Source organism: Carassius auratus, chromosome 15, assembly GCF_003368295.1.
Source record: "Carassius auratus strain Wakin chromosome 15, ASM336829v1, whole genome shotgun sequence".
Classification (NCBI taxonomy): Eukaryota; Metazoa; Chordata; class Actinopteri; order Cypriniformes; family Cyprinidae; genus Carassius; species Carassius auratus.
The window spans coordinates 14,037,725-14,064,795 of NC_039257.1; the positions used below are offsets into that span (position 1 = coordinate 14,037,725).

The 27,071-nt window shown below is 37.0% G+C and overlaps 2 protein-coding genes and 1 long non-coding RNA gene across 6 annotated transcripts in view; all 3 read right to left on the bottom strand.

Annotated features, from left to right (window-relative positions):
* LOC113115183 (clathrin heavy chain 1-like) overlaps nucleotides 1-3,308 on the bottom strand; it is a 30,482-nt gene extending 27,174 nt beyond the window's left edge. For 2 of the 4 annotated variants that reach the window (XM_026282580.1, XM_026282578.1), the window contains exons 1-3: nucleotides 2,781-3,308; nucleotides 870-1,077; nucleotides 424-426 (exon numbers count right to left, since the gene is read on the bottom strand). In XM_026282580.1, the coding sequence (XP_026138365.1) occupies nucleotides 424-426; nucleotides 870-1,077; nucleotides 2,781-2,822 (253 nt within the window). In that variant the 5' untranslated portion in view covers nucleotides 2,823-3,308. The remainder of the gene's footprint in view (nucleotides 1-423; nucleotides 427-869; nucleotides 1,078-2,780) is intronic. The other 2 variants (XM_026282581.1, XM_026282579.1) reach the window with 1 other exon arrangement.
* Nucleotides 3,309-12,295: 8,987 nt separating this feature from the next.
* LOC113115186 (uncharacterized) lies at nucleotides 12,296-19,964 on the bottom strand. The gene is made up of 10 exons (XM_026282586.1): nucleotides 19,740-19,964; nucleotides 17,290-17,634; nucleotides 16,861-16,956; nucleotides 16,653-16,709; nucleotides 16,506-16,562; nucleotides 14,691-14,720; nucleotides 14,482-14,544; nucleotides 14,314-14,376; nucleotides 14,169-14,228; nucleotides 12,296-12,859 (listed from the first exon to the last, which is right to left on the bottom strand). The coding sequence occupies exons 1-10, from the start codon at nucleotides 19,801-19,803 to the stop codon at nucleotides 12,822-12,824; spliced, it is 873 nt and encodes a 290-aa protein (XP_026138371.1). The 5' UTR covers nucleotides 19,804-19,964; the 3' UTR covers nucleotides 12,296-12,821.
* Nucleotides 19,965-22,233: 2,269 nt separating this feature from the next.
* LOC113115548 (uncharacterized) lies at nucleotides 22,234-23,851 on the bottom strand. Its single transcript, XR_003293904.1, has 5 exons — nucleotides 23,670-23,851; nucleotides 23,305-23,586; nucleotides 23,140-23,232; nucleotides 22,958-23,011; nucleotides 22,234-22,524 (listed from the first exon to the last, which is right to left on the bottom strand). It is a non-coding gene; the product is annotated as an uncharacterized LOC113115548 (long non-coding RNA).
* Nucleotides 23,852-27,071: the final 3,220 nt, after the last annotated feature.

The following is a 27,071-nucleotide window of genomic DNA, read 5'->3' on the forward strand; positions in this document are numbered from 1 at the left end:
TTCCAAAATGACTATAATCATATACAAATCATCACTGCAAAATAAGACAAAATTCAATCAATCTCATTACTTTCAAGGTCATAATTCACCTTCTCATTCTTACAGTTGAGTTGCAGAGTGAAATATATCTAGAATCTATCTGTTTACAGACATATTACACCTTTGCATTGCATTAACAGTGTACTGCCAAGTGCCAAACCAAAAACTGAAATCAAATAAAGAGCTGAATTTTGTATTTTCATCTAACAACAAAATGTATTTAATTTTACACTAAACAAGAAAAAAAAAACATGTTACATGCATGTTAGACGATCCCAACCCCCTCCTTACATGGCTAACCTATCATTCAACAAAGGCATTCAGATTGACCCCACATTTCACAATTCAAATCCAACAACTCAGGATAGATGAAATTGAACTCACCGTCTGCAAACATAAGAAAGCAGTAAGAAACAAAAATAAAAAAGAACAAAAACAAGCAAGAACAGACAAAGCATTTATGACGGCAAGACATTTCCAATGAGCATTTTAAAAGCTATTCTTAACCCAAATATTACAGCAAGAAGCTTTATTACGTAACGAGACAGAGATGGCTGGGAATATGAACATAAACTTGTAATAATAATAATAATTATGTCATTTGACATCACAAAAGTCATACATTGTTACATTAAACTGTCTCGATGGAAACACAGTCAGCTAAAGATATTGTAGTCATGTTATATATTGAGGGGGTGGGAGGGGGTTGCAGGAACACTCATCCTCATGGAAATTTCTATATTCATGCCAAATATTATCATTACACTTCAAAAATCTATGCCTTAATGTTTCCCCCCACTTTTCACATGTCTAATGTCCCCATGTCTTACCTTTAAGAGCAATGACTTTGCTGGCTGGGTTCATGATGGCACTGTCTGCAGAGATGGGTCTGCGGATGGGCGTATTAGGATCACTCATGTCGATGATCACCACCTGCGCCTGTTCGCCCACCTTCTCCCGGATGCAGATGAACTTATCCGACTCCATCGTCAGGGTGCTAAACCCAATGTTCGCTGGGTTTATGCCCAGGTTTTGGAGCTGTAAGTGGTGGACAGGCATTATTTACCATTGTTAAATACAGCATCAAAATGCGGTATAGCTTTGCTTGATTTTTTAATACACTGTTTGGAGGTCATAAATGTGTCTGCTGCAAGTTTATTTCAATGTTTATAGAATGTTTTGAGATGTAAATAGGGATCTATAGGTACAAGTCCCAGCATCCTCCCCCAATGTGATACACCTGCGCAATAACACAATACACTGTAAAGACTTAAGTCATTACATGCCAATAACTGGAACCTATGTTGATAAACACCATCCGATTCTATACATATATACACTATCCAAAATCTTAAGAGATTATTTAAAGGGACAGTTCATGTAAAATGTTAGGCAGAGTAGCAGCATCAGTCAGCATTGACTAACTTTTTTTTTTTTTTTACTAGGGATGGGCTGACAATATCAAATAATTGATTTTACTCCACCTTTATATTGATGAACTGATGTTTATTCTTAAGTTCCAAAACCTATAATTTCCTCTGTTTTCAATTGATGCGTGATCAAAACAATAAGCTTTGTGCTTTATTTATATGAAAAAGTCTCAACTCAGATTCTGTCCATTTTATCATGAAATTCAAGTACTAAATGTCATTTTGATGCCCTTTAATGTGGCAACACATAGTATTCTTTACTACTAGTTATAGCATGAAAAAAAATGAATGAACATCAGAAGGTATGTAAACCGTACCATAATCTGTTTCACACGTTTCAGTCTGAAAAGATGTCAATAAAACAGCTTGTGAACAATGTCAAATAGCATTTACCTCATGAAAGCTATTTTATGTCCCTATCATGTTTGTTAGAGAGAAAAACTAACTCTACTGAGGAGCATTCTCCTAAAAACAGTCTATGCACCAAATTACATCGTAATTTACTTGACCTGTTAGTGTTCTCATTTAATATAAGTTTGGGAATAAAAATCTACGGGTGAAAAAACATATCACTTTACATAAATTATTATTTTCAATGTTAGGATAAAACTATTTTTATTTGAGTTCTGACTGCTAGATCTAAAAATAGATAGCAATGTAATTTGGATTTCTGTAACGTAGTTCACAACATAGCGCGATTTTTCCCTTAAGAAAAATTAACGAGTTCTGTATTTGACATATCTACAAGCGAATCGAATTAGAAAATAATGGAAATCCAATCGAGATCACGATCATTATTATTTTTATACATTCTCGGGTTAACAATCCCTTTAAATCAGCAAGAGAAGAGATTTTCCCTATGGTAACGTGGACCATCCAAGTCACGTTTTATCTAAGGGACACATTTGCGATAAAATCAATCGCATCAGGTATGCAGCTTGATAAAGCTGGTTTAATCCTCCACCGATCGCTGCATCCACCTGCATAGATTATTTCCAAAAACCTAGTGACATGCCTTACGTTACCCAGACTGCACTATAAACTCGTTCATGAACATCTAGTATTTTCCGTCTAAACGGTGGTTTCGAACTTTTAAATTCGAACATCCGTCAGTTTTCAGAATTCCACAAGCAGTGAATTCCACCGTTCAAAGATGCTGAGGTTTTGAAACACAGCCATTGAAATGGATGGGAGGTCATTCATTGAGCTAGCGCTAAAGCTAACGAGCACTGTCACCTCTGTAACAGCACAGCCAATAATTATTAATGCTGTGAAAGAGAATCGTACGGTTTAGCCGTGATAAAAACCCACCTGCAGGTGCTCCTGGAAGCGGATAGGCAGGATTTGAGCCATGGTTTGGGCTTTCTGTTCTCAATCCTCCCGGCCGGACTCCTCGCAAAATTTCTGGCTAGCTTTAGCGAGCGACGACCTCCTCTCCGCGGACACCCCCGAGCAAAAGATCAGATACAGGACTGTTGGCTTATTAGACAGAGAATGCAAGTGTCACGTTTCGGTCGTGTCAAGCCAATCCGCCAGATGGTTGATGTTTTTTCTCCCCTCTCTGCACGGATGGGACTCGCTCAGACCCGCAATGGCGGCGGAAACAGCTCAGACTGACAATCCGGAAGCAGCAGCGCGGACTTTGCGGCGGAAGAACATTCGCGATTTTGTTAATCAAGCAGGAGATGCGCGAGATTCTGATTTGGTGTATGTGAGCGTTCGGGCTGTTCAAATTTTAGATTTGATTTATTAGTGCCGGTATGAGTAGTCTAGTCAGTATTAAATAATTCGTTTCATTTTTGCCACATCATTCAGTTCTTCATATTCTATGTACGTCATTTCCGACTGCGCTCTTGGTGGTGGTTCTTTCGGGAACGAATCGTTGTTTTTGAATGAATCTTGAGTCGTTCGCTGAATCGTTTTCTGGCTAAGCGTTTAAAATAGTAGATTCTGGTTGTTAAGAGCATAATGAATTGGTTGGATGATGCCTGGGGAATTTAGCTATTGAAAATACAACATTTTAACTTTTTGAAATGATGATAAATTTGCAGAACAAGATAACATTATTCGGTCCTCTGTATTTTTCGGTAAAATTCATATTTTTTAAGTCTGAACAAGAGAACAGCACTGAATAACCTAAGATGAACATCTTGTTAGTGAATGAAATTAGTCAACATATTGTTTGTAAATTTTATGTTGTTCCTTTAATCATGGGTCATAAAAAAAACTGGGTGTTTTTTAGGGCTGAGGGACACACCAATCCAATTGCCTGTCAATGTTGAGCCAGTGTTGAATGCCTGTTGGCTCAGTTTTTGCGTTGTGCTCTGCACCCTTGGCACTAGTCAGACCGTGTCTGTAGCTTTTTGGCCAAATGTGCATGTTGGATCAGCAACTGAGCCCATCAGTAAGAGAGACCAGTCTGACTGGATGTTAACGAACCACTGCACAATAAAAAAAACAACTAAAGTGATAAATCTATTTCCACTTATTTTTCACTTTCAGTTCTTTCCTTTTTGGCCCAAAAGACTGACGAAGACAGTGCCATTTGCAAGTCATCAGACATATCTGAAGCAGTGAGTCCATCTGTGGTTAGCAAGAAAAAGGTATCTAGCAATTCTCTGTTAATAGTTTGTATATCTGCAGTCCTAGTTTTAGGTTTCAATTTTTTAATGACACATAAAGACTACTGCCACATGCTAGTATGGAGAGTTGTCCAATAACTGTATGAGTTTCTTTCTTCTGTTTAGCACAAAAGAAGATATTTATAAAAACTGTTGGTAACTAACCAAACAGTTGACGGTAGCCACTGACTTCCACAGTATTGAAAAAAAAAACTTACTACAGAAATCGATGGCTACCATACGCTGTTTGGTTATCAACATTCTTCAAATATTGTGTTCAACAGAAAAAAAATATTCATATTTTTTCATAAATGCACTGGATGTGGAAAAAAAGAACACACTGTATCAAAAGTAAAAACAAAAATGAACAATCTATTTACATAAAAGATATCAAATATTTATTAGATGTTATGACTGGAGCCATATTCAGAATCCACAGGGACCAGAGTGCTGTGGCAGTAAATGAGGATTATGTTCTGAAAATCTCAGATTATGAAGTCTTTCATATTTGTATTCAGCAGCTGCAGTATCTGTGGTGAATATTTGATCCTCTCATGTGCCCATTTCTTTGCAAATGAATCTGTTTTCGCTCCAAATAGCGAGCACAAGCCTCTGCGATTGAACTTTCATTGTTTTGCATTTCCAGCTTCTTTGTGACTTCTGTTTAAATGTGTTACAAAAATATGAAACAATTTCACAACATTAAAATGCTCAACCTCTACAAACGCACCTGCTTGTCTTTTTGCTGCCACTTTCTTCTTCCACTCCGCCATCTCTTCATCGGTTACCTCTTCCCTATAACACTACTCAACTCATAGACATCGATTTCATGCAGCTTCGACAACAGGTCTTTTACCCACTCGTAATGGTTGGGACTGACTGTTCTGACATACACCCCCGTGAGGTGACCAAAACATCATGGATGATGATCCAGTCCAGAAGCAATTCTTGACCAAAGAGCTGAATAAAAGAAGTTTAAGCAAGTGTTTGACTAAAACTATTATGATCTCTGCTTCATTTTTTTCTTCTGGTTTACCTTTAAAATAAAGGCAATATAAATAAATAAAAATTAATTTAAAAATTTGATAAATTCTGGAATTTCCAAGGTCATTCACTTTGATATAGGTACGACTTCCAAAATATACAAACTTACTAGAGTTGCACGATTAATCAAACACGATTAATTTCGATTATCATCTGTGATTTCTCCTTTTTTTTATTAGTGATTCAGTGATTAGGAGTAAATCTGCTTTCAGGTGGAGCGGCATTTACTACACAGAGCCGTGGTTCTCTGACAAGCTATGCAGAATCGCGTTCATAATTGCAGACGATTTAATCGTAGGATTATGAAATCAACAAAATCATTCGTGATAATGTCAGCTGTTTGGGTATCTTCTCATTGAAGTATGGCTCTGTGTATTAAATACTGCTCCATTTGAGAGCAAGTGAAAATACCACAGCATGTTTCAACACCAAATTCACTTCATAACGTTGATGAAGGCTCACTGGACAAAATAACTACAGTGTTAAATGACTATATCAATTTCTGTGTGGAGCTGAACATACCTACTAAAGAGATTAAAGTTTTTCCAAATAATAAACCATATGTGACTAAAGATATTAAAGAAATGATAAATGTGAGCAAAGTAGCGTTCAAGGATAAAGATATTAAGGTATTTAAACAAACGGAAAGAGAATTAAAAATTAAACTAAAGGAAACAAAAGAAGCTCATAAGAAGTGTCTGGAAAAAGCCTTCAAAACTAATAATACTAAAAATGTTTGGGACATTGTGAAAACTATGTCTGGATTGTCATCTTCAAAAAAATCCATTGTAACTGATGATGAACTTAGTTTTGGGAATGAATTAAACACCTTTTTTACCCGGTTTGAACTAATAGGCAAACAAGACAAATTTATAGAAACAACAGATGTAGTTCTAGCATCATCAGAGAGAATTGTCATTGAGGTTGAAGATGTTAGGAAAATGTTTCAATCTATCAATACAAAAAAGGCTGTGGGTCCTGATGGTTGTAGTGCAGGCCTTTTAAAAAGTTTTGCTCATGAATTAGCACCTATGTGGCAACCAATATTTCAATCTTCAGTCGACACACATGTTGTTCCTGTGATATGGAAGACTGCATAAATAAAACCACTACCAAAAATATCATGTCCCAAAAAATGTAAAGACTACAGACCAATAGCTCTTACCTCTGTAATTGCGAAATGTCTAGAGAGACTGTTACTCCATCATTTGGTTATGGTAGTTAAAGATAAATTAGATCCCTGGCAGTTCGCCTATAAGAAAGGCTGTAGTACTGAAGATGCAGTTGCTTCTTTAGTGCACATTATCTCAAAAAATGTAGACAAACCCAAAACAATTGTAAGAACTTTGTTTTTGGATTTCTCTTCCGCCTTCAACACAATACAGATTGACAGACTGGTGTTAAAACTTGCACAGCTGGGGGTAAATCCTTATCTGATTTGGTGGTATAGATCATTTCTCACTGATAGAGTTCAGAGAGTCATGGTGAATAAAACCGTGTCGTCTGAAATCATTACAAATGTCGGAGTACCGCAAGGTTGCGTTAGCTCTGCTATAATTTTTACCTTATATACTGACGACTGTAGAACAGACATGTTTAATCAGTATATTCTGAAGTACTCTGATGACACTGTCTTAATATCTGTGTTGAATGACTCAGACAGTTCTGAGGTTCATCAACAAGGTGTAACTAAATTGATAGAGTGGTGTGACAATATTGCCCTTATCATTAATACAAGTAAAACTGAGGAGATTGTATTCGGGTCTACGGCGGATATAACTCCTGTTTCTATTCATAACGAGACAAGAAACATAGATTTGTTAAGACCTATAAATATTTGGGAGTAATTACAGATGACATGTTGTCCTGGAAAGATCACATTGATACTCTATGTAAAAAAACAAAGCAGAGAATCTATTTTCTTCGCCGTCTTAGGTCATTTGGAGTAAGAAGGCAGATTCTTTTGTTGTTCTATAGGTCTGTGATAATGAGCTTACTGCAATCAATTAAAAATCTGTTCAAAGATAGTAGGTCAGCCGCTTGAGAAGCTTTACGATTCATCCTATCATAAGAAGATGCTTAGGCTTGCTAACAATATAGTCTCTAAATCCTACACATATACTGCATAAAGACTTTGAATTATTACCGTCACAACGGAGGTATAGAGTTCCCAAATTTAAGAAAGTGAAGCTGAAAAATTATTTTGTGCACCAGGCAATCCTTGCACTGAACAAAAACACCTAATCAGAGATCAAGAGTATTGGGACGGTGTTGCAGATGTATAAATGTTGAATGAAATGTATAATTGTACGTGCTAGACTGAATGTCAATGTAGAATGTATGTTAAATGTTGTAAACATAAATACTGTTATGCAAGAAAAATTTCAGACACAGTCTGACAATAAAGTATAAAGTAAAGTAAAGTCGAGTGTTTAAAATAAATCCTTCTGTGAGATGATATGGCTTCTTAAACAGAATAATTAAGGCACAAAATATTCCATTGTATTCTAAGCAGTGGCTATGCCGATTAGCATTTCACTATAGATATACTTTATTATGATGAAAATTATAATAAGAACTCAGATAAAGCATATCTTCTGTTTATTCAGCTGCTGAGATTTCCCAGATTTCTTTATATTCTTTAATATTTAGGTACTAATATGGATATTTAAGGTTCTTATGCTTTAGGTAGCCTACTTTGGCTTATAGTCACACTTTAAAAGTAAAAACTACATTTACAAAACCATAACTTTTAAAAAGGAAAAGCCCCAGTTGCAGCTTTTGTACCTTTGTTTCTGAGATACAAATGTTGAAGTGTTAAATAAGAGTGTAATCTCGTACCTTTGTAGAGCAGCCATCAAAGAGGACTTGGTATCCCACCTCCTCACCGAGCCTGACCCCCATCTCATGGGACACCCTCTGGCTGCAACCCTCCTTGGCTGAGTCAAACCTGCCTGTCAACTCCAGTTCAATGGTCATGTACTTACATAACAATACCTGCTTTACACAAGCACTGAGGCCATTGAGTGGTCTTTTCGATGCCAGCTTCACCTGTTACAATCAGGAAGGTGTTTTCCTTCACAAAACTTTTCCTTCCTTTCTCTGCTCTACTCCAATTTTGACATGTCTTTGACCATTCATGCGCCGTTTATCCACTTCCTAAACATTGCTTAGCTTTATAGTTCACCTCATGTGTTTACTAAAAGCTCAGTAGAATATTAAGGCCGGGTTCACACCGCAAGCTGCAGCAGAGCAGAAGCAGCGCGTATTTTTTTCGGTGCCTATGTTAACAGATGAGAGCGTTCACACCGCACGCAGAGGCTGCGCGGCAGAGCGTAGCAGAAGCAGAGCAGAAGCAGCAGTGCCGCGATCGTTTCGGCGCTGGGTCTATTTTTGCAGCGCTGCTGACGCTCAGTTAAAGTGAAAGTACACCTTTGATGGACAAAATAAATACGATTTCACACAAAAAGTGCTCTAACTGCACAAAAAGCACATCTAGGGTGTTTTAACAAGAACTAGAGTAGCCTATGTTACGAAAAGGAAATTAATATAAAAAAATATGTATAGAAGATAAAGTGACCATGGCCAAAATGATCATGATCATGGCCAAAATACACATGTACTTAAACGAAAATTTGTCCAAAATTTGCATTAATGATATCTACTGTGTTCTTAGCGAATTACATAAAAATGTATGATATTTAAAACCACATATTTTTCTATTTTTTATTATAATTTTTTTTTAATTTTTTTTTTTTTTTTTTTACAAAATCTGTTAAAGTAGGCTACTTACAGTTCTATCCAAAAATAGACTTTTTTGCCGAAATACAAAAACAACTTTAAATAATTTATAGTGCTAGCTTAGCCTTGGAGATTGTTTTATTATTAGTAGTTGTCCTATTCTTTTAACTAGGACTATGTATTGGCAGAAGAACGGATGTCATGCTAACAATCATAAACAACAGCACGTGGTGTCACAGGCGGTGGTCTTCAGAGTGCACCTGGAAAGACAATAATGGACGACACTCGTCTCATTGTGGAAGTTGAGAAATATCAAGTTCTTTATGATCCACACAATGTACTTTATAAAGACTTGCAGGAGAAGGAAAAAGCATGGGATGAAGTTGCAGCGGCTCTTATTGCAGATGGTAATTAATTTTATAGTGTTTTTGCTGGCACACGAGCAAACAACTCAATATTTGATTCAAAATTGATTCAATTGGAACCATTTATTTACAATTTCTAAATTACACATAAGCACACAAATACCAAAAGCAGGTGATACATGCATATATAATAAACAAGTAAATGCTGATTTCAAGATGAGCAGGAAGTCAAGGCTGTGAACCATTTACAATACACATAATTTAAAACCGTTTATTAAATTGGTTTTCAGGGTGTTTTTTGGTAAATTTGATTGCAAACAAACCCAGTGACAAGATGGTAATATGCACCATGTTCTCTCCTACGTTGGTTAATGGGATGAACCCAAAGTCTGGGTCTTTTTAGTCTCCTTAATAACAAATATAGCGCGATGACCTTTCTTCTATCAACAACACGTACTGCACGGAAAACAAAGACAGCAAAACAAAGATCCAACAAAAGTAACAATTAAATTATTAATTAAAAAAGCTTCTTGCCTAGTCTTTTTATTTAAATGTATTTTAAATGGGAAATAAAGCAATGCGAACGTACCCATTATAGAGCACTCTGACCAAAATCTGCTGTTCAGTTGCGCGCTGCCTCCGCTGCCGGTGTGAAAGCAAAATAGGCGCGCGCTGCTTCTGCTCTGCCTACCTGCTGCTAACGCGCTGCTTCTGCTCTGCTGAAACTTGCGGTGTGAACCCGGCCTAAGTCATAATCACACGTTATTTTGGCACAGAGGACCTTGTATGGAGGTAATTTAATGTCAAGAAGACTTGCATATATGCTGGCTATTGGTTGTGGAAGTGTACATAAAACTGTTAGCATAACTTAAATTTGCATGCACAAGAGAAGCTTTGTAAAGGTGTAAATCTTACGTAAATCTTAAGAAAAAAATATTTGCAGCATTTTACTGTTACTCATAAGTGAAATTTAAGTTTTGTGAAACTGTAGCTTCATGCTAAAGCAAAATAAATATGATCTGCATTCTTTTGAATAGAAAAACAAAATGTTTAATTGACTTGTGCATGTGGGTCAAAAAGTTCCCGAAATAAACCGATAAGTACAGCTCCGTCTTTCTTTTCTCTTCGCTTACAATTTTTTCAATTCTCTCACTAACTGAGTTTTGCGAGCTTGACGGGGCATTCACACCAGATGCGACTTGCACGGATAAATCATGCTATTGGCGCGTAGTTGGATGCTTGAACATTTTCAGTTTACGCGCTTAATTTGCTTGTGAAATTTGCTTCATTCGCGCCTCAAACTCACTTCACAACAGACGCGAATTTGGGAGGGGCATCTGCAAGTTGAGTTCACGCAGCATTGTAATTTCAACCCCCATTTATTCGTAAAATTTTCTAAATGTTACTGTTATTGTGTCATGAAATGTGTCTTTAAAAGTATTTCAGGCGAGAATGTAGTTGTTTTAAACTCAAATCTGCGTTTTATTTATAAATACAGTTTAAAAGTGTGTTTCACAGATTTCGGAGGCGGTTAGCTCCACACGATCAGAGGAAGCTCACTGCTCATGTTACCGATGAGAGCACTCAACTCGGCTAGTCCTTATGACATCTCTGATGTCTCTTTAGTGTTTGGACACACCTTCTTATTCAAAGAGTTTTCTTTATTTTCATGACTATGAAAATTGTAGAGTCTTGATGTATCTGAAAAAAATCTAAATATGCACCTCATGCTCTCAGAACTACATATTATTATTATTATACTTTTTTGGGTTTTACTTTAACATGTTGTCATTTAAGGGGATTTGACTAAATATTACTAAAATATTTATTATCTCTTACTTATTGGGAACTTATTCACCTTCATCTGTAACACCATTTTGTAACCACTAGATGGCTGTTTAGCTCTATAAATAAACATATAAACATGGCTGTGTGCGTTCCCTAGTGGCTGGGAACGTTGGATTCCCAAATAATTGGTTACTTTAATTTGGATATATATATATATATATATATATATATATATATATATATATATATATATATATATATATATATATATATATATATATATATTTATACATCATTAAATAAATTTTTACCAAAATTACAATTTTTGATTTGAAGTGTTAGTTTTTGCGCTAGTCAAATCTGGACACAAATAAACTATTTTGTTGATCATACTTGCTTCCTATAATAGCTTGATCAGTCATATGAAAGTAATTAGAATTATCAAAATGTAAAAATTATACAATTGAGTGTTAAATACCGTAAACATAGACAAGGTTTGAAAAGCTGACTAATTCAGATTTATGTAGCTTTATTGGTTTAGTAAAAAGGTTTTACACAGTATAGCACTCTGATACTTTAGTGCTGAGCATTCTCACATTAACATCATTTTGATTGTAAGTTTAACAGCTCAATGGTGTATGAAGATTATATGAAAATTCAATGTAAAGCCAAACCAATTCAATAATGTTTACACTAACCCACTTCAGTATGAACATGCGAGTAGCCTAATGGTACATTACATTAGGTGGGGCAGCTGTGGCCTAATGGTAAAAGACTTGGACTAGTTATCTGAAGGTCAAAGGTTCGAGTCTCGGTGCTGGCAGGAGCTGTAGATGGGAGGGAGTGAATGAACAGTACTCTCTCAATACCCCTGACTGAAGTGCCCTTGAGTAAAGCACTGAATCCCCGGGTGCTGGATATATAGCTGCCCACTGCTCCGGGTGTGTGTTCATGGTGTTCACTTCTCGCTGCTGTGTGTGTGCACTTGGATGGGTTAAATGCAGAGCACCAATTCAGAGTATGGATTACCATACTTGGCAAATGTCACGACTTTCACAAATAAAGTCATGTTTTAATCAAGCTGTTATTTATTTTTTACTAAATGAATTGAATGAACTAAATTAAGATTAATGTTTTGGCATATGTTGTGTTTATTGAACCAAATAAGAGTAAATGAAGCGTCAAAAAGAGTCTCATGTGATTGGCTACAAGAAGGTGGACCCGCCCTCCCCCAAAATTGCAAGCGCAAAAAATAGAAAGACGGAGCTGGACATATCGGTTTATTTCGGGATTTCTTTGCCCCACATGCACAACAAGTCATTTAGACATTTGCAACAGTTTTTTTTTTCACACATACAGGCTGGTTCTATGCAGTAGATCCGTTTTGCAGTTCTTTAAGCTGATGTTTTCACTTGCAAATCACAGTTCACAGGCTTGCAGTGCTTTTAGAGAAAACAACATGGAAGTGTAAGCGTGGAAAAATGGAAGTCAGAAGAATGCAGATCATATTTATTTTGCTTTACATAGCACTGCTGCGTTCACTGCAGGTTTTCAATGCTGTTCACTAGCAGCTGTTAGTTAAAAATGTGTGTGCATCATATTTTGTATGTTCAAAATAAATACATTAAAGTAGATTTGTGGGGGATTTGTGTATTTCACTTAACAGATTTTATTTTAATGAAATGAATGTGATTTCCATGAGCTATGTTAAACATCAGCATTTATTGAGATATTGAACCGTCTGAAATTCTGGATTCTGTGGAGCTGGATTCTGTCGTTGACTTCTGATCACTTCAGTCACTGTATATTGGATTTTTAAACTGATAATTTTCTGGAGAAATGAAGGAAAACATCACAATGAAGTTTTTTTTTCTTGGCTGTCATAGTAAAACGTCATTAAGGAGGGGGGGGGGGGGTGAAATGCTATTTCATGCATAATTAGTTTTTTACACTGTTAAAGAGTTGGATTCAATTTAATTTCCTTAAATGGATCCTGAGGGCACGTCTGCCGGAAGAGCGCGGAGCACTGAGAGCAGAGACATTCACTGATCAGAGCGAGAGAAAAAAAAAAGAGAAGTGTGTTTTTGGTTGCCAGGGCAAGACAACCCTGCACAGATTACCAAAAAAAAAACAGCATTAAGGGACCAGTGGATGGAGTTTATTTTACAGAGCATCAACGGAGTTGTTCAAGTGTTTTTGTTTGTTCCCTGCATTTCAAAGATGCTTGTTTTACAAACAAGTCCCAGTTTGACGCCGGATTTGCACATCCTTTATTTCTTAAGGATAATGCAGTCCCAACGAAAAAAGGTCACAATCGTGTGTTGTAACCGCAGGCGGTGAGTAAAACTGCTTAAAATATCTCTGTGTTGTTAACTTAGCTATTGGCGCGTAATCACATCAAGTAAACAACATGCGATGTCGTCATCAAACTGCACTTTCCACATGTACACCTTACACCCACCGCGCACGCGAGCGCAGGAGGATTAGAGCCTGTAGTCGTTGAAGTGGTCCGCTTTGACTCGATAACTCATTAAATCCATGAAATGAAAGAGAAATGGAGTTGGTGTCCAACACATTTAATGGCTGCTACACGGCATAGGCTCTTCTCAAACGTGAGAGATTAACTCTTTCTTGGCATTACAAATTAATTAAAGACAAAATAATAACAAGGCAGCAGAGCGAATTTATCATCCATAGTGGTTCTCACGTAGTCCTTCTCTTAAAGACTGATCACTTATAACTGACTGATCACTTACATTTCAGCGTCGGGATCTGATTCTGGATCATAAATAAACGGCTGAATCTGACTGTTAGCCATGGTTTATTTTGGATGATGTATTTTTCCTCACGATAATGTCATCGCTTCCAAACGCTCTCAACGCAAAAGCCTACTGGCGCTCGTGATTCTTTAGCTCCGCCCACACGTCACGCCTCCAGCCGGTCGTGTTTTTCCAGGAAGAAACGGTACAGACTATCTTTCTCTTATGAATATAATAAAACGAAATACTTTTTGGAGTTATGAAGGATGCAGTACTATTCTATAGGTACTCAAGATTAACAGGATATTGAGTGAAAACGAGCATTTCACCCCCCTTTAATATAAAAATAAATGACATTTAAGAACAATGAAAAGTAATTACGTTTTTTTCTTCTTCGTTTTTTGCCAGCATTCGTTGGAATGGAGAGCTCCGCCTGGTTGACTGAAATGTTTCAAACAAATTTTTGGTTTACTTCAGTTGTAGCACATACAGCGAATCTCTTTTCTAAGCACAAATATTGCCTTACCATAATATGGTAATATCTCAATTGAAGGATGACTTGTAGTTGGCTCAGGAGCAGGTCGGAATGCTGTTTTATTATTATTATTATTTTAAAAAATAATTCAAAATTAGATTTGCATCATTTATCTTGTAAAGTAAAACAATAAATCAAGAACCAAAAATTATGATTTACCTCTCTGAGGATGTTGCCCCTGCCGTGCAGCAGAACTTGGATGTGGAGCATGTATGTCATTTTCTGGACAAAACAAAACAAAAAATATATATACATATATATATTTTACCCCAAATAATGCAAAAAAAAAAAAAAAAAATTATTAAAACCAACTTGAACTCCAATGTTCACACAGTGAAAACAGTACATATATGATACATAATTCATACCATAAACAGTTGTGGGGTTCCTCCTCACACCTTCAGGAATAAGATCAACAGACAAACAACATTTTTATTTAATGGTAATCTTATCAATAATACCATATTGTAACATAATATTCTTTGACCAGAAACATTTTGGTCTGCTGAAATCGCAAAATACATCCCATAGTGCAGGAATAATGATTTATGTGATTCACCTGTCCTCAGTCCCTCCCTGGGGCCTGTACCATGAAGCTGGATTAGGTGGCTAGCCAGCTATGTTTCAGCTTAGTTTCCGCCAAGCCTGGGTTATAGGTACTATGAAAGTAGCTCGGCTTTAATCGGTGTTCGTTGCCATGGTATCTTACGCTGCACGGTTAACCTGCTCCGGGGCAGGTTGTGTTCTGGGTTAGAGATCTCAAACTGAAGGTGAACCAATCAGAAGTGAGAGAAGTGACACATGTCGACACAAAGTCACTCCAGTTTATCTTGCTCCAAATTAAAGGTCACTTACGCTTATAAAAAAAAAAAAAAATAGAAGTCTGGCTTTAATGATAATAACGGAGTCATTTTATGATTTATATAATTATTGTGATTCATATTATTATTTATCTCTTACACACTAGCAATTTTAGTTTAACAGTTATATATAATTATATAAATTATTTTAAATAAATATTAATGTATACAGATCATGTAATATAAATAAGCTGTAGTATCAAAAGATTTAACTATTTTAAATTACAATTTTAATTACAAATCTGAACTTACATGTTCAAGTCTCTATCACTATATATTTTCAAATGTCTAAACTAAGTTAACAAGTTCCACTTGTGACTACACTGATGGAGCAAGATCATTTATTTTATTAGTCCTCCTTCATTTTACATATGACATTTAAATTTGTCATGTTCTTCAATCTCTTAACCTTTAGCAAAACCTTTAACCTTCAGTTTTGAATCTCGCTGGGTCTCTCGCGAGAAGTAAATCAAACATGCTTTGTGTTGCAAGGCTTGTGATTGGCTGTTCACCAGTGATGTCACACATTCATGTGCACGCGCTCCACAAACTCAGAATCAAAGCCTGAATTGACAAAGAAAGTTGATGAACAGCATCATGGTACCAACAAAGCTGGATTGGAGAGGTTTGGTTTTGTCAACTCAAAACTAATCCTGTAACTCTGAATTTGTTCAGCTACCATCATGGTACAGGCCCCTGGTCTAGCTTGTACTATTCTAAACCATGTCTGAAACTGTGTTTTACAAACACTTCTTGTGTTCATTTTGCTTCTTTATGATGAATTTCTAGTTGTATTCTTCATTTGTAAGTCACTTTGGATAAAAGCATCTGCTAAATGAATAAATGTAACTGAAAAAAAGTAATTTAGCATTTATTTGAAACACAAAATAATCATAAACAAAACTTGTGTAGTGTTATGTATTTATTGCTTTTGATACATTATATGCAACAAAAAAAATAATTTCATTTCTTTCTTTTTGTTATTTTTCAGTCTTACTCTGACACTGAATACTTGAATAATGGCTAATGAAAAGCTTTGCTATCATAGTAATAAATGACATTTTAAAACAGAAAACACTTATAATATAAGCAATAATATTTATAATTATTAATATTTCACAATATTACTGTTTTACCATATTTTTTATCAAATCAATGCAATTTGTCCAAGAAAACAAAATGCACATCTAGATTTTTTCTCTCTCAAATGCTCCAAGCAAACATGGTTTAATATTTTGTATAGTTCAATGACATGCATTGATTTGTAAGTGCAATAGTGTGCTTTTTAAAACCACATCCTGATAAGTAAAGCATGTTTCTTACCCCTCATGTCTCCATGTCCACTGTTTCCTGTATTCTGTGTTTCTTGGGGGGAAATACCTAAAAGTCATGTGATTTACACAGAGGTCAGGAAACTCCAGAGAATGTCACTGAACGTCAAACACTGGTCAGGTGTGTTATACCGCTCACCTTCACTCTGTACACCATTAATGAGATCAGATTTGGATGATGTATTCACACACTTTCCTGTCCAAGGGAAGATTTATTTAAGTAAGATCTAAGATCTATTTGAGTAAATCCATACATTATTACTTTTTATTTATTTTACATAATAAATATACAGATAATATCCTATTTAAATTATACTATCTAAATAATGTAAAGAAACAATGCTCACCATAGAATATTGATAACAGGCCGAATGCAATAAAAAGGAGAGTAAACAATCCAGCTCCAGCTGCAAAGTAGATCCAGGGGTTTGTCTCATTGATTTCTACAAAGAAATACAAACATTACAGTTATAATGTAACAGTGTAACAAAATCACACCGTTTTGACCATTAACCATATATGTGTCTATACACAAATATTAATGAACACTATTTCTGCACATGAGCTAAACTTGACGCTTTTGACAGCCTGGCATGTTGTCACATGGAACATGCTTTCAAATGGCATATCTCTGCGAAAAAAAATGCAGTTAATCACAAAAAAGTCACGAATCTGCAAGAATGTAAAATGTGACAAAATATTTAAACCACTGATTTTTTAAAATAAATTGTATTAACATTTGTCTGTATGTATGCTAGTGTAGTTATATATAGCACCTCTGATCTCACTGTGCGGACGTTCAGTGATCTTCACCATCCAGCATTCACTTTTAAGCTTACAATCGTAGGTGCCGAGGTCTGAAGACTGCAGATCATGGATGAGGATGGAGAAGTTTCCATGTTTAGTCAGAAGTGGATAAACATTCACTCGTCCAGTAGGATTGTCAAAGAAGATTCTCCCATTAATCATGATCCTTACAAGACTAGCAGAATAGTAGCTCCACTTCACTTCCTGGGTTTCATTGAGATGGCTTATATTAAAATGACATGGGAGAAAGACTTCAGAATTGAGAGAAGCGTTTGCGGTGACCTCTGTGCATCTTGTTTTCCTGCGGTACTGAGCTAAAATGAAGAAAGATTAATTAAGATTAATTAAGATTAATTTGCTACCAAACATAACATACATGATATTGAAGACATGTATCGTTTAAACACAACAATGGGAATAAATAAATGTATGGAAAACATTTTTTTTTTTATTATTAAGCATTCTTTTATTAATACTATTGTAAATCAAAAGGAGTGCTGTCAAATGATGAATCGCATCCAAAATAAATGTTTTTTTTTTACATAAACTATGTGTGTGTACTGTGTACATTTACTATGTATATATTAATAAACACACACACATACAGTATATATTTAGAAAATTTTCACATGTATATATTTATATTAAAATAAATATATTTAAAATATAAACATAACATTTTTTCTTAAATATACAGTCATGGCCCAAAACATCGGCACCCTTGGTAAATATTATTAAAAAAGACTGTGAAAATTAATCTGCATTGTTAATCCTTTTGATCTTTTATTTAAAAACTTCACAACGATGTATACTTTCATTGGATAATAAGAAATATCATTATTAAATAAAGGTTTTTCTCAAAGACTCGTGGGACACATTTGTTGGCACCCCTAGAAATTATTATGAGGAAAATATCACTGAAGTATATTCCCATTCATATTCACAATTTTGAGCACTCCAGCGTGATTATAAAAATGAAATTATCCAGCCATGGCTAGCTGAAAACAAAGCCCAAATTCCCTTAATCATCCATCACAATGAGAAAAAACTAAGAATATATTTCTGATCTGCAGCAAAAGACAATTGAGCTTCACAAATTAGTGAAGTGTCTTAAGAAAAAAACTAGAGCAGTCAAAATTCCTATTTCCACCATCAGGGCAATAATTTAGAATTCCACATCAACAGAAAAAGTTATAAAACTGCCTGGAAGAGGCACAGAAGGATCACAGCTGGAGCTGGCAGAGAATAGTTGAGTCTCAGGATCAGAAAACCTTAAAATAATTGTCAAACAGAACCTAAATCACCACATGTTGTTTGGGAGGGTTTCAAGAAAAATTCTCCTACCTCATCCAAAAACAAACTAATGCATATTCAGTTATGAGCTACGATAGGAACTTCAAATGGGACTGGCTTCTATGGTCAGATGAAACTAAAAAATGAGCTTTTTAGCAGCAATCACTCAAGATGGGTTTGGTAACACAGAGATTTAAAAGTACCCCATGTGTACGATGAAATATACATCTGTATTTTTGATGTCATGGGCCTATATTTCTGCTGGAGGTCCTGGACATATTGTTTAGACACATGCCATCATGGATTCTATTAAATACCAACAGATAAAAATCAGTAAGCGACTGACTCTGTTAGAAATCTTATAATGGGGCATGTTTGGCTCTTCCAACCGTACAATAATCCAAACACAAACCACAAAAACAACACCGAAATGGGTCACTGAGCACAAAACCAAGCTTCTGCTATAGCCATTCCAGTCCTCTGACCTGAAGCATATGGAAAGTGAGAGAAGTGAACTGAAGAGAAGAATGCTAACATGGAGCTGGGAATCTAAAGGATCTGGAGTGATTCTGGATGAAGGAATGGTCTCTGATCTCTTGTCAGGTGTTCTCTAACCTCATTAGGCATTACAGGAGAAAATTTGTCAAACTGTTAGCTGTTAAATGGCAAATTAATGTTTTGAAAAGTATTGAATAAGAGGGTGCCGTTAATTGTGGCCAATGTGTATTAGAGAAAAAAATTTATTTAATAATGATACCCCCCCCCCTCCTTTTAAATTCTTATTATCCAATGAAAGTATACTTTTTTGTGATTTTTTTTAAATAAAAGATCAAAAGGATCAACAATGCAGATTAATTTTCACAGCCTTCTTTGATCATATTTACCAAGGGTGCCGATATTTATGGCCATGCCCATGACTGTATATATACATGTGTGTGTATTTATATATACATAATCAATATACACAGTACACACACATATATTATGTAATCAAAACACTTCTTTTGGAAGCAAAAAATAGTTTGACAGCACTAATTAAAATATAGTCAAAATGATAAACATTTTATACCATATAAACCACATTATAACTGACAATAACTATTAAATACTGCTATTTTGAACCTACCATTTGAAGACACCAAAGCAACAAAAAATATCCAAAGACGTGAAATGTGCATGATGCATGACATCCAAGGTGTCAAAGCTGCAAGACCAAGACAGAGAATGTGTAGGCTGATGTCCTTCACGTGAAATTTCCTGTAAACACACACGCACAGACTCTTACATGTGGTGGTCTGGGGCTGCGATCTCACAGCATCAGTACCTCGTCACTTATAACTGACATATGATTTTCTACTGGCAGATTAGTGATCAAACAGTTGTGACCAAACTGTGAAAAAAAGTGATTTGTGATGCTTTTGATAACATTTAAAGCTCTTTTGCATGGGAGTGTTATGTGTTTTTTGAGTCAAATGATGGACTACTTTCTTACTTCAGTTCAAGCAACAGGTTTCCATTTTTACCACATCCTGTAGCAAAGCGAGAGCACCTCAGATTATTATGCATGTGACTGTTAGAAAATAACTGACATAAATGACTCTTGTCCAACTTACTTATTAAGTATTTAATGAGGCTACTGATGTCATGCAGTTTCTTCTTATGACAGCACTGATATATTGTTGGAAAACTGCTAACCAATCTCTGCCTTAATTAGCATATTTTGCAAAGTTGTTGCAAAAATACACTGAAAATCAAGTTCTTGATTATAAACAATTTTGGGTCCACTATTTCATCAAACCTGCACATTGACTGAAATCAAGATTTTGTTCAGGCCAAAGCAGCAGGTTTTCCCCAGTTCTGAGGCTGCAGGTATAGCCTATATATTTGCTCACTGCATCGTTTATTTTAAGATCTGCTTGCGACAACCACAACACAAGCATCTGTAAATGTTGAGAATAGCAAACCACATTGTTTCCCCTAAATGGCCTTAAAGTAAAACTACAGGTTCACTTTCAGAAAAAAAGGTCCAAAAGCTGATACTGGGGTGGTACCTTTAAAAAAAATGTACACACACACACACACACACACACAAAGTTTGATCACACGTTTGTCTTTAAGCAGATTTAAAAAAAAATAAAAATAAATAAGGTTACATTTGTTTTTAAAGGTTTAGCAACATATGTGTGTAAACTAACAATATTTTAAATACATAAATTAATATAAAAAATTATTAAACTGTTTCATAATAATATATTATAAAATCTTACATGTACACTTTATAAATATTTATTAACATTTACTGGTTACAGTTACTGCTTACACAAACTGCTTGAACAAAAAAAAAACTTTACTTGCCACACAGTTTCTGAAAGCTGGCACCCAAACACCAGAAACAAACGCCAAATTTCCAAAACCATACACTAATCTTTTGCCTTTGACTCAAGTTTTCAATTTCATAAAACTGTTTGTGTGCAAAATACAACACACAGTTCTCTATGTAACACACACACACACACACACACACACACAAATCTTTTGGGAAGTATCTTGATTTGCTTTTTCAAACACAACCAATCAAAGTGGCAGAATAATTTGTCAGTGCCTCACACTAAGTCACATGTGGAACACTCTGGTGGCTTTACTTAACACCAAGCAATTGTGGCTTAGAATAGGCCTATAAATTCACATCTACACTACATATGGTTTATTTATTTAGTTTCCTTCGTACTATGTAATACTGTATTCACAATCACAAATTCTTACAGTAAAAAAAAAAAAAAAAAAAAAACAGATAACCATACTTATTCAGGGTTGCCAACTCTGCTTCTTTTAAAGGTTAAAGAGTTGGGTGTGAACTCACACCTAGATTGCCATATGAAGAGCAGTGTCTGTGTGTGTGTGTGTGCGTGCGTGCCCACTACAAGAAATAGCAAGTGACTATTTGACTTTCTTTGAATTTGTCTTCCATTAGTCCTTGATTAGTTCCAATCTTGCTTTAAAGTTTACCATTAATTTTTCAACATCTCTCTGCCGATTACTTTCTATCTTGTTCAGCTCATGAAAGAAGAGCTTCTTGTTTTTAATAACTGTGCGTATGATATAGGCTATCCAAAAATATTATGGCAAAGGTGTTTGCAACATAAGACAAATGTTTGCTTTTGTGATATTTTGAATGAAGTGCATCATTTTTCAAGAGATGTGAGGCATTTTACAGTTTGCGCGTGCAATATTTGGAATTATGTGTAAAGTTTTGGAAAAAGAGACAACGTTTTGAAATGTGTGTAAACAGTTGAAAAAAAAAAGGATTTCTTTTCAAAGCTAACTAAATTTCATTAGCGCCATCTATTGGAAAGTCTAGCAAGATTCTTCTGACGCTAACCGGTTTGAACAAGTTTACTCTCGTTTTCCAAGCTTGTTGTAGGCGATGACATGCCATCATTATTAAAAAATATATATCATTTCACAGCTTTCATCAACTGTCAAATAAAAAATGGAATTAAAATATAATCTTTTTCAGAAATGGTACGAGAATGACTAAGATAGATACAGTAAATATTGTTCATCATTTGAGTCTTTTTATTTATTTATACTCAAATGATTTGTGCACAAAATCTTACACATAATAACAAATAATTTCAAAAGGAAAGGTCAATGACAATCCACAATGACAATTTGCACTTACATTTCCATAGGCTATGTGGTTTACAAAAGTATTCAGTTATCTGAAAATAAAAATATTTTAAAAACTAAAAATAATTATACAATAAATGAAAAAAAACAGATGACATATGATTGAGTATATAAAAAAGTATGAGACAAGCCTTACAGAATTGTTATCTAAAATAGGAAATCGTGATTTCATTTCCCCCTCCTGCCAGCACCTTCTCAACTGAACTATTGCCTGAAAAAGACTGAAACATCAAGCAGATATTTTGTTATTCTTTTGTTATTATAATATTCTAAACTTTATAATTTAAAACAAATACTGTGCCTTACCACACTGAGAAAAAAGTTTACTATGAATATATATAATATATTTTGATATCACATAATATAAATAAACTATTAGAATCAGAATCAGATTGAGCTTTATTGCCAGGTATGTTTACACATAGGAGGAATATGTTTTCTTGACAGAAGCTCCGCAGTGCAACAGAATGACGGAGACACAACAAAAAACACATAATTAAAGAATAAAAAATACAAATAATATGAGCAGGTATTTATTGCTTTCAAACAGCAATCTAATTTAATTAAATATTCATTTACTTACAAAAATATATCAACTGCCATTCAATGCCAATAATAAACCTGTTTATTCTTTTATTGTTTTACTGAACTTACCTTCGTGGTGTTCTTCATTAGTAGAGGTGCATTTGGATGATCTCATGCATTTTTCTGTCAAAGATATCAAACGTTTTTGTAAGCCTGAATATTGTTTAAATAAATAAACAGGAGTATTTATTATTTGGCTAATAGTGGGTCATGGAATTTACTGTGGATAATTATTGAAAAGTAATACTTACCAGTGCGACTGAATATAATAAAAAGAAGAAGAAATACTCCAACTCCAGCAAAAAAGAATGACCAGGAGTTGTGATTAGGGTTTTCTTCCGTTTCTGAAAAAGAACTGATCTTATTATCTGGCAGTTCAGTGATCTTCACCCTCCAGCATTCACTGTTGAGCTTACATTCGTAGGTGCCGAGGTCTGAAAGCTGCAGATCATGGATGAGGATGGAGAAGTTTCCATGTTTAGACAGAAGCGGATAAACATTCACTCGTCCTTCAGTAGGATTGTCAAAGAACATTCTCCCATTAATCATGATCCTTACAAAACTGTAATAGTGTCTCCACATCACTTCCTGGGTTTCATTGAGATGGCTTATATTAAAATGACATGGGAGAAAGACTTCAGAATTCAGAGAAGCGTTTACGGCGACCTCTGTGCATCTTGTTTTCCTGTGGTACTGAGCTAAAATGAAGAACAGCATCAAAATCTTACTTATCCAGCACTTCGTCTCTCACATTGAAACAAAATAGACGCTTCTATCTTACCATTTGAAGACAACAGTGCACCAAAAAATATCCAAAACTGTGAAACGTACACCATATTGGTCAAGCAAGACTGTCAGTGCCAATCATCAAGGACTTATGGGCGACTAATTCAAAGGATCCTTTTAAGTCAAATAGTCACTTGTTATTTCCTGTACAAGTGCCCCCCCCACCACACACACACACACACACACACACACTGCTCTTCATAAGGCCATCTAGTTTTGATTTCACACACAACTCCTTAAGCCTTTAAAAGAAGTATGGTTATCTGTTAACATTGCATTCTCCCTCATATTTTTCCAAACCTGTGCCGAGCGCAAAATATGTTCCACCGAAGAAATAAAGTCATACAGGTTTGGAACAACATGAGAGTAAGGAAATGATGACAATTTCATTTTGGGGGAAATTTTCCCATTAGTTTCCCATAAGTGGAAAAATAAAATAAGCAACATAAGACATGCAAATTTATTTGATCCAATAGTGCTCGGAATAGTCACAATAGTCCTTCTCAAGTGCTGTTTTCATTAATTAATTTATTTATTTGCCGGTCTACACAAAGCATGTGACAGCTCTGAAACTAGGCTGACAGCAGAATTTCCTCTAACCGATGTTGAGATGAACTTCCTCGTTTGGGGTCTCAAAACCACCAAAACTATGCATGTACAAAAGTAGTAATCAAAATGGACCTTTTTAAAAGTTTATTAATATTTTCCTCCTCCCCTTCCTCTAATAAAATTATTATTTTAATTGCTGGGAGCTAAATAGTCTATGAATAAAAACTGTTTGCAATGGACTCTTCAAGCCGACTGCCAACTTTTTCTGTTAAAGGGGTCATATGATGCAATTAAATTCTTTCCTTGCTCTTTGGAGTGTTACAAGCTCTTGGTGCATAAAGAAGATCTGTAAAGTTGCAAAGAATAAAGTCTCAAACCCAAAGAGATATTCTTTATAAAATTAAGAGACAACCACGCCCCCCTAAAACGGCTCGTTCTAACACACTCCCATGTCTACGTTACAATGTGGGAAGATTTGCATAACGCCGCCCAAATGTTCACACAAAGAAAGAAGGCGTAACTTTTCTTCTGACTGTTGCCACCAGTGCCTGATCGGCTTCCACCATGAATGAACTTTGTTTGGACTTCCAAAAGAGGATATGACTAGAAACAAGTGGTTAAGTTGTATTTATAACACTGTTCCAGAACAGTTCAACCCAAATATTCAGATCTGTGCAGCCCATTTTATGGAGGACTGTTTCCTGATCCTGGGACAGTAGACTACAATGTCGGCTGTTTTGACTCACAGTCTGTTAGTATGTTTACGTGATTCAATTGTCCAACATTGCACTGATGATTCGAACACAAGTTTTGAGCAGTGTAGAGTAGCTCTTGTTGTTTGTTTTTTTCTCAGATAACAAATGCAGACATAGTTTTAAGTTTACGCAGCGCGATACGCAACGCAATGCGTAAATACACAGTCTAAGTCATTCTAATTCTTAATTATGTCCCCACTGGATGCATTGAACACTTCGTTTGTAATGGGTTTTATTGTTTTTGTTTGGTCATACCGGGACATGCATCACAGTATGTTAAGGGGCGTAACATTTCTGTAACACGCTTGAGGTATTCGGCCAATCACCACGCACTGGAACGCTGGACAATCAGAGCACACCTCACTTTTCTGTCACAGTGTGTCTGGTCTGTGTATCCCTGGGGGTCCACTAGAGGTCTATCTTCCCCTTATCGTCACTGTTCATTGTTTTCAGCTGTTTCCACTTTCATCGTTTGTCCCTGTCTATAAATACCTGGTTTGTTTCTGTCTTTGTTACAGAGTCCTTGTTTATTGTCTGAGCGTTACATGTCCGTCAACTCTTGCCTTGTCTTGCCTTGCCCTGTGTTCGTGTCGTGTTTATGTTTGGTTTTGGATTTACTGGTTTTGACCCTGCTTGGCTTGTTTACCCGACTGGATTACCCATAATAAAGATACATACCTGCACATGGTTCTCTCACTTCATTCCTGCAACGCCGAACGTGACAGAAGGACTCCGTCACAAACAGAGAACCAGCGGTATGTCTACTCATGCCTCATCCCTAGCCACAGAGCGGGACAGAGGCGGTTTTGAGGGAACTCGCCTGGTGATTTTCCGGGGGACCAGGGGAGGTCGCCGAGGAGGGAGTGGTCGAGAGGAGACTCGGCATCGCTCTCAACCATGGCCTCCCTTCGATCCGGGGCTTCGTTGGAATGGGTCAGAGCCACCGTCTCACCATGGCGGACGGAGAGGTGAGAAGGATGCCCAATTCCCAAATTGGCCACAAGTCCAGCGCCACAGTACAAGATGACCGCCAGTCCAGCGCCACAACCCAAGATGGCCGCCAGCCTAGTCCCACAGCACAGGATGGCCGCCAACCCAGCACCACAGCACAAGATGGCCGACTCAACGCTTGAGTCGCCAGTCAAGGTGCCACCGACTCGCCGTCATAGAGGGCGGAGGACGAGGAGACAGGCGTCTACCGTTCCTCAAGGCCTGGAGAACGTTCTCGAGCGGGCCACTGCCGTCCAGGGGGACGTTCCCGAGTGGGTCGCTGCCGTCCAGGAGGACGTTCCCGAGCGGGCCGCTTCTGTCCAGGAGGACAGTACCCGAGGCCGAGGTGGTGCTCGATGCTGAGGCGGTACCCAATGCTGTTCCAAAGGTCGAGGTGGTGCCCGATGCGGTGCCCGATGCGGTGCCCGATGCGGTGCCCGATGCGGTGCCCGATGCTGTTCTGGAGGCCGAGATGGTGACCGATGCTGTTCCAGAGGCCGACGCGGTGCCCAATGTCGAGGCGGTGGCCGAGGCGGTGCCCGAGGCGTTTCTGGAGGCTGAGGCGGTGCCCGAGGCCGCTCCCGATGCCTTGACCGAGGCGGTGCCCGAGACCGTTCCAGAGACAGTGCCCGAAGCCAAGGTGCCTCAGGTCTTCACAGACAGTCCAGAGTCTAGTCAGATCCCCGTGGACTCTCCGTAGTCGGGTCAGGCTCCGGTGGACTCTCCGGAGTCAGGTCAGGTTCCGGTGGACTCTCAGGAGTCGAGTCAGGTTCCGGTGGACTCTCAGGAGTCGAGTCAGGTTCCGGTGGACTCTCAGGAGTCGAGTCAGGTCCCGGTGGACTCTCAGGAGTCGAGTCAGGTCCCTGTGGACTCTCAGGAGTCGGGTCAGGTCCCGGTGGACTCTCAGGAGTCGGGTCAGGTCCCGGTGGACTCTCAGGAGTCGGGTCAGGTCCCAGTGGACTCTCAGGAGTCAGGTCAGGTCCCGGTGGTCTCTCAGGAGTCGAGTCAGGTTCCGGTGGACTCTCAGGAGTCGAGTCAGGCTCCGGTGGACTCTCAGGAGTCGAGTCAGGCTCCGGTGGACTCTCAGGAGTCGAGTCAGGTTC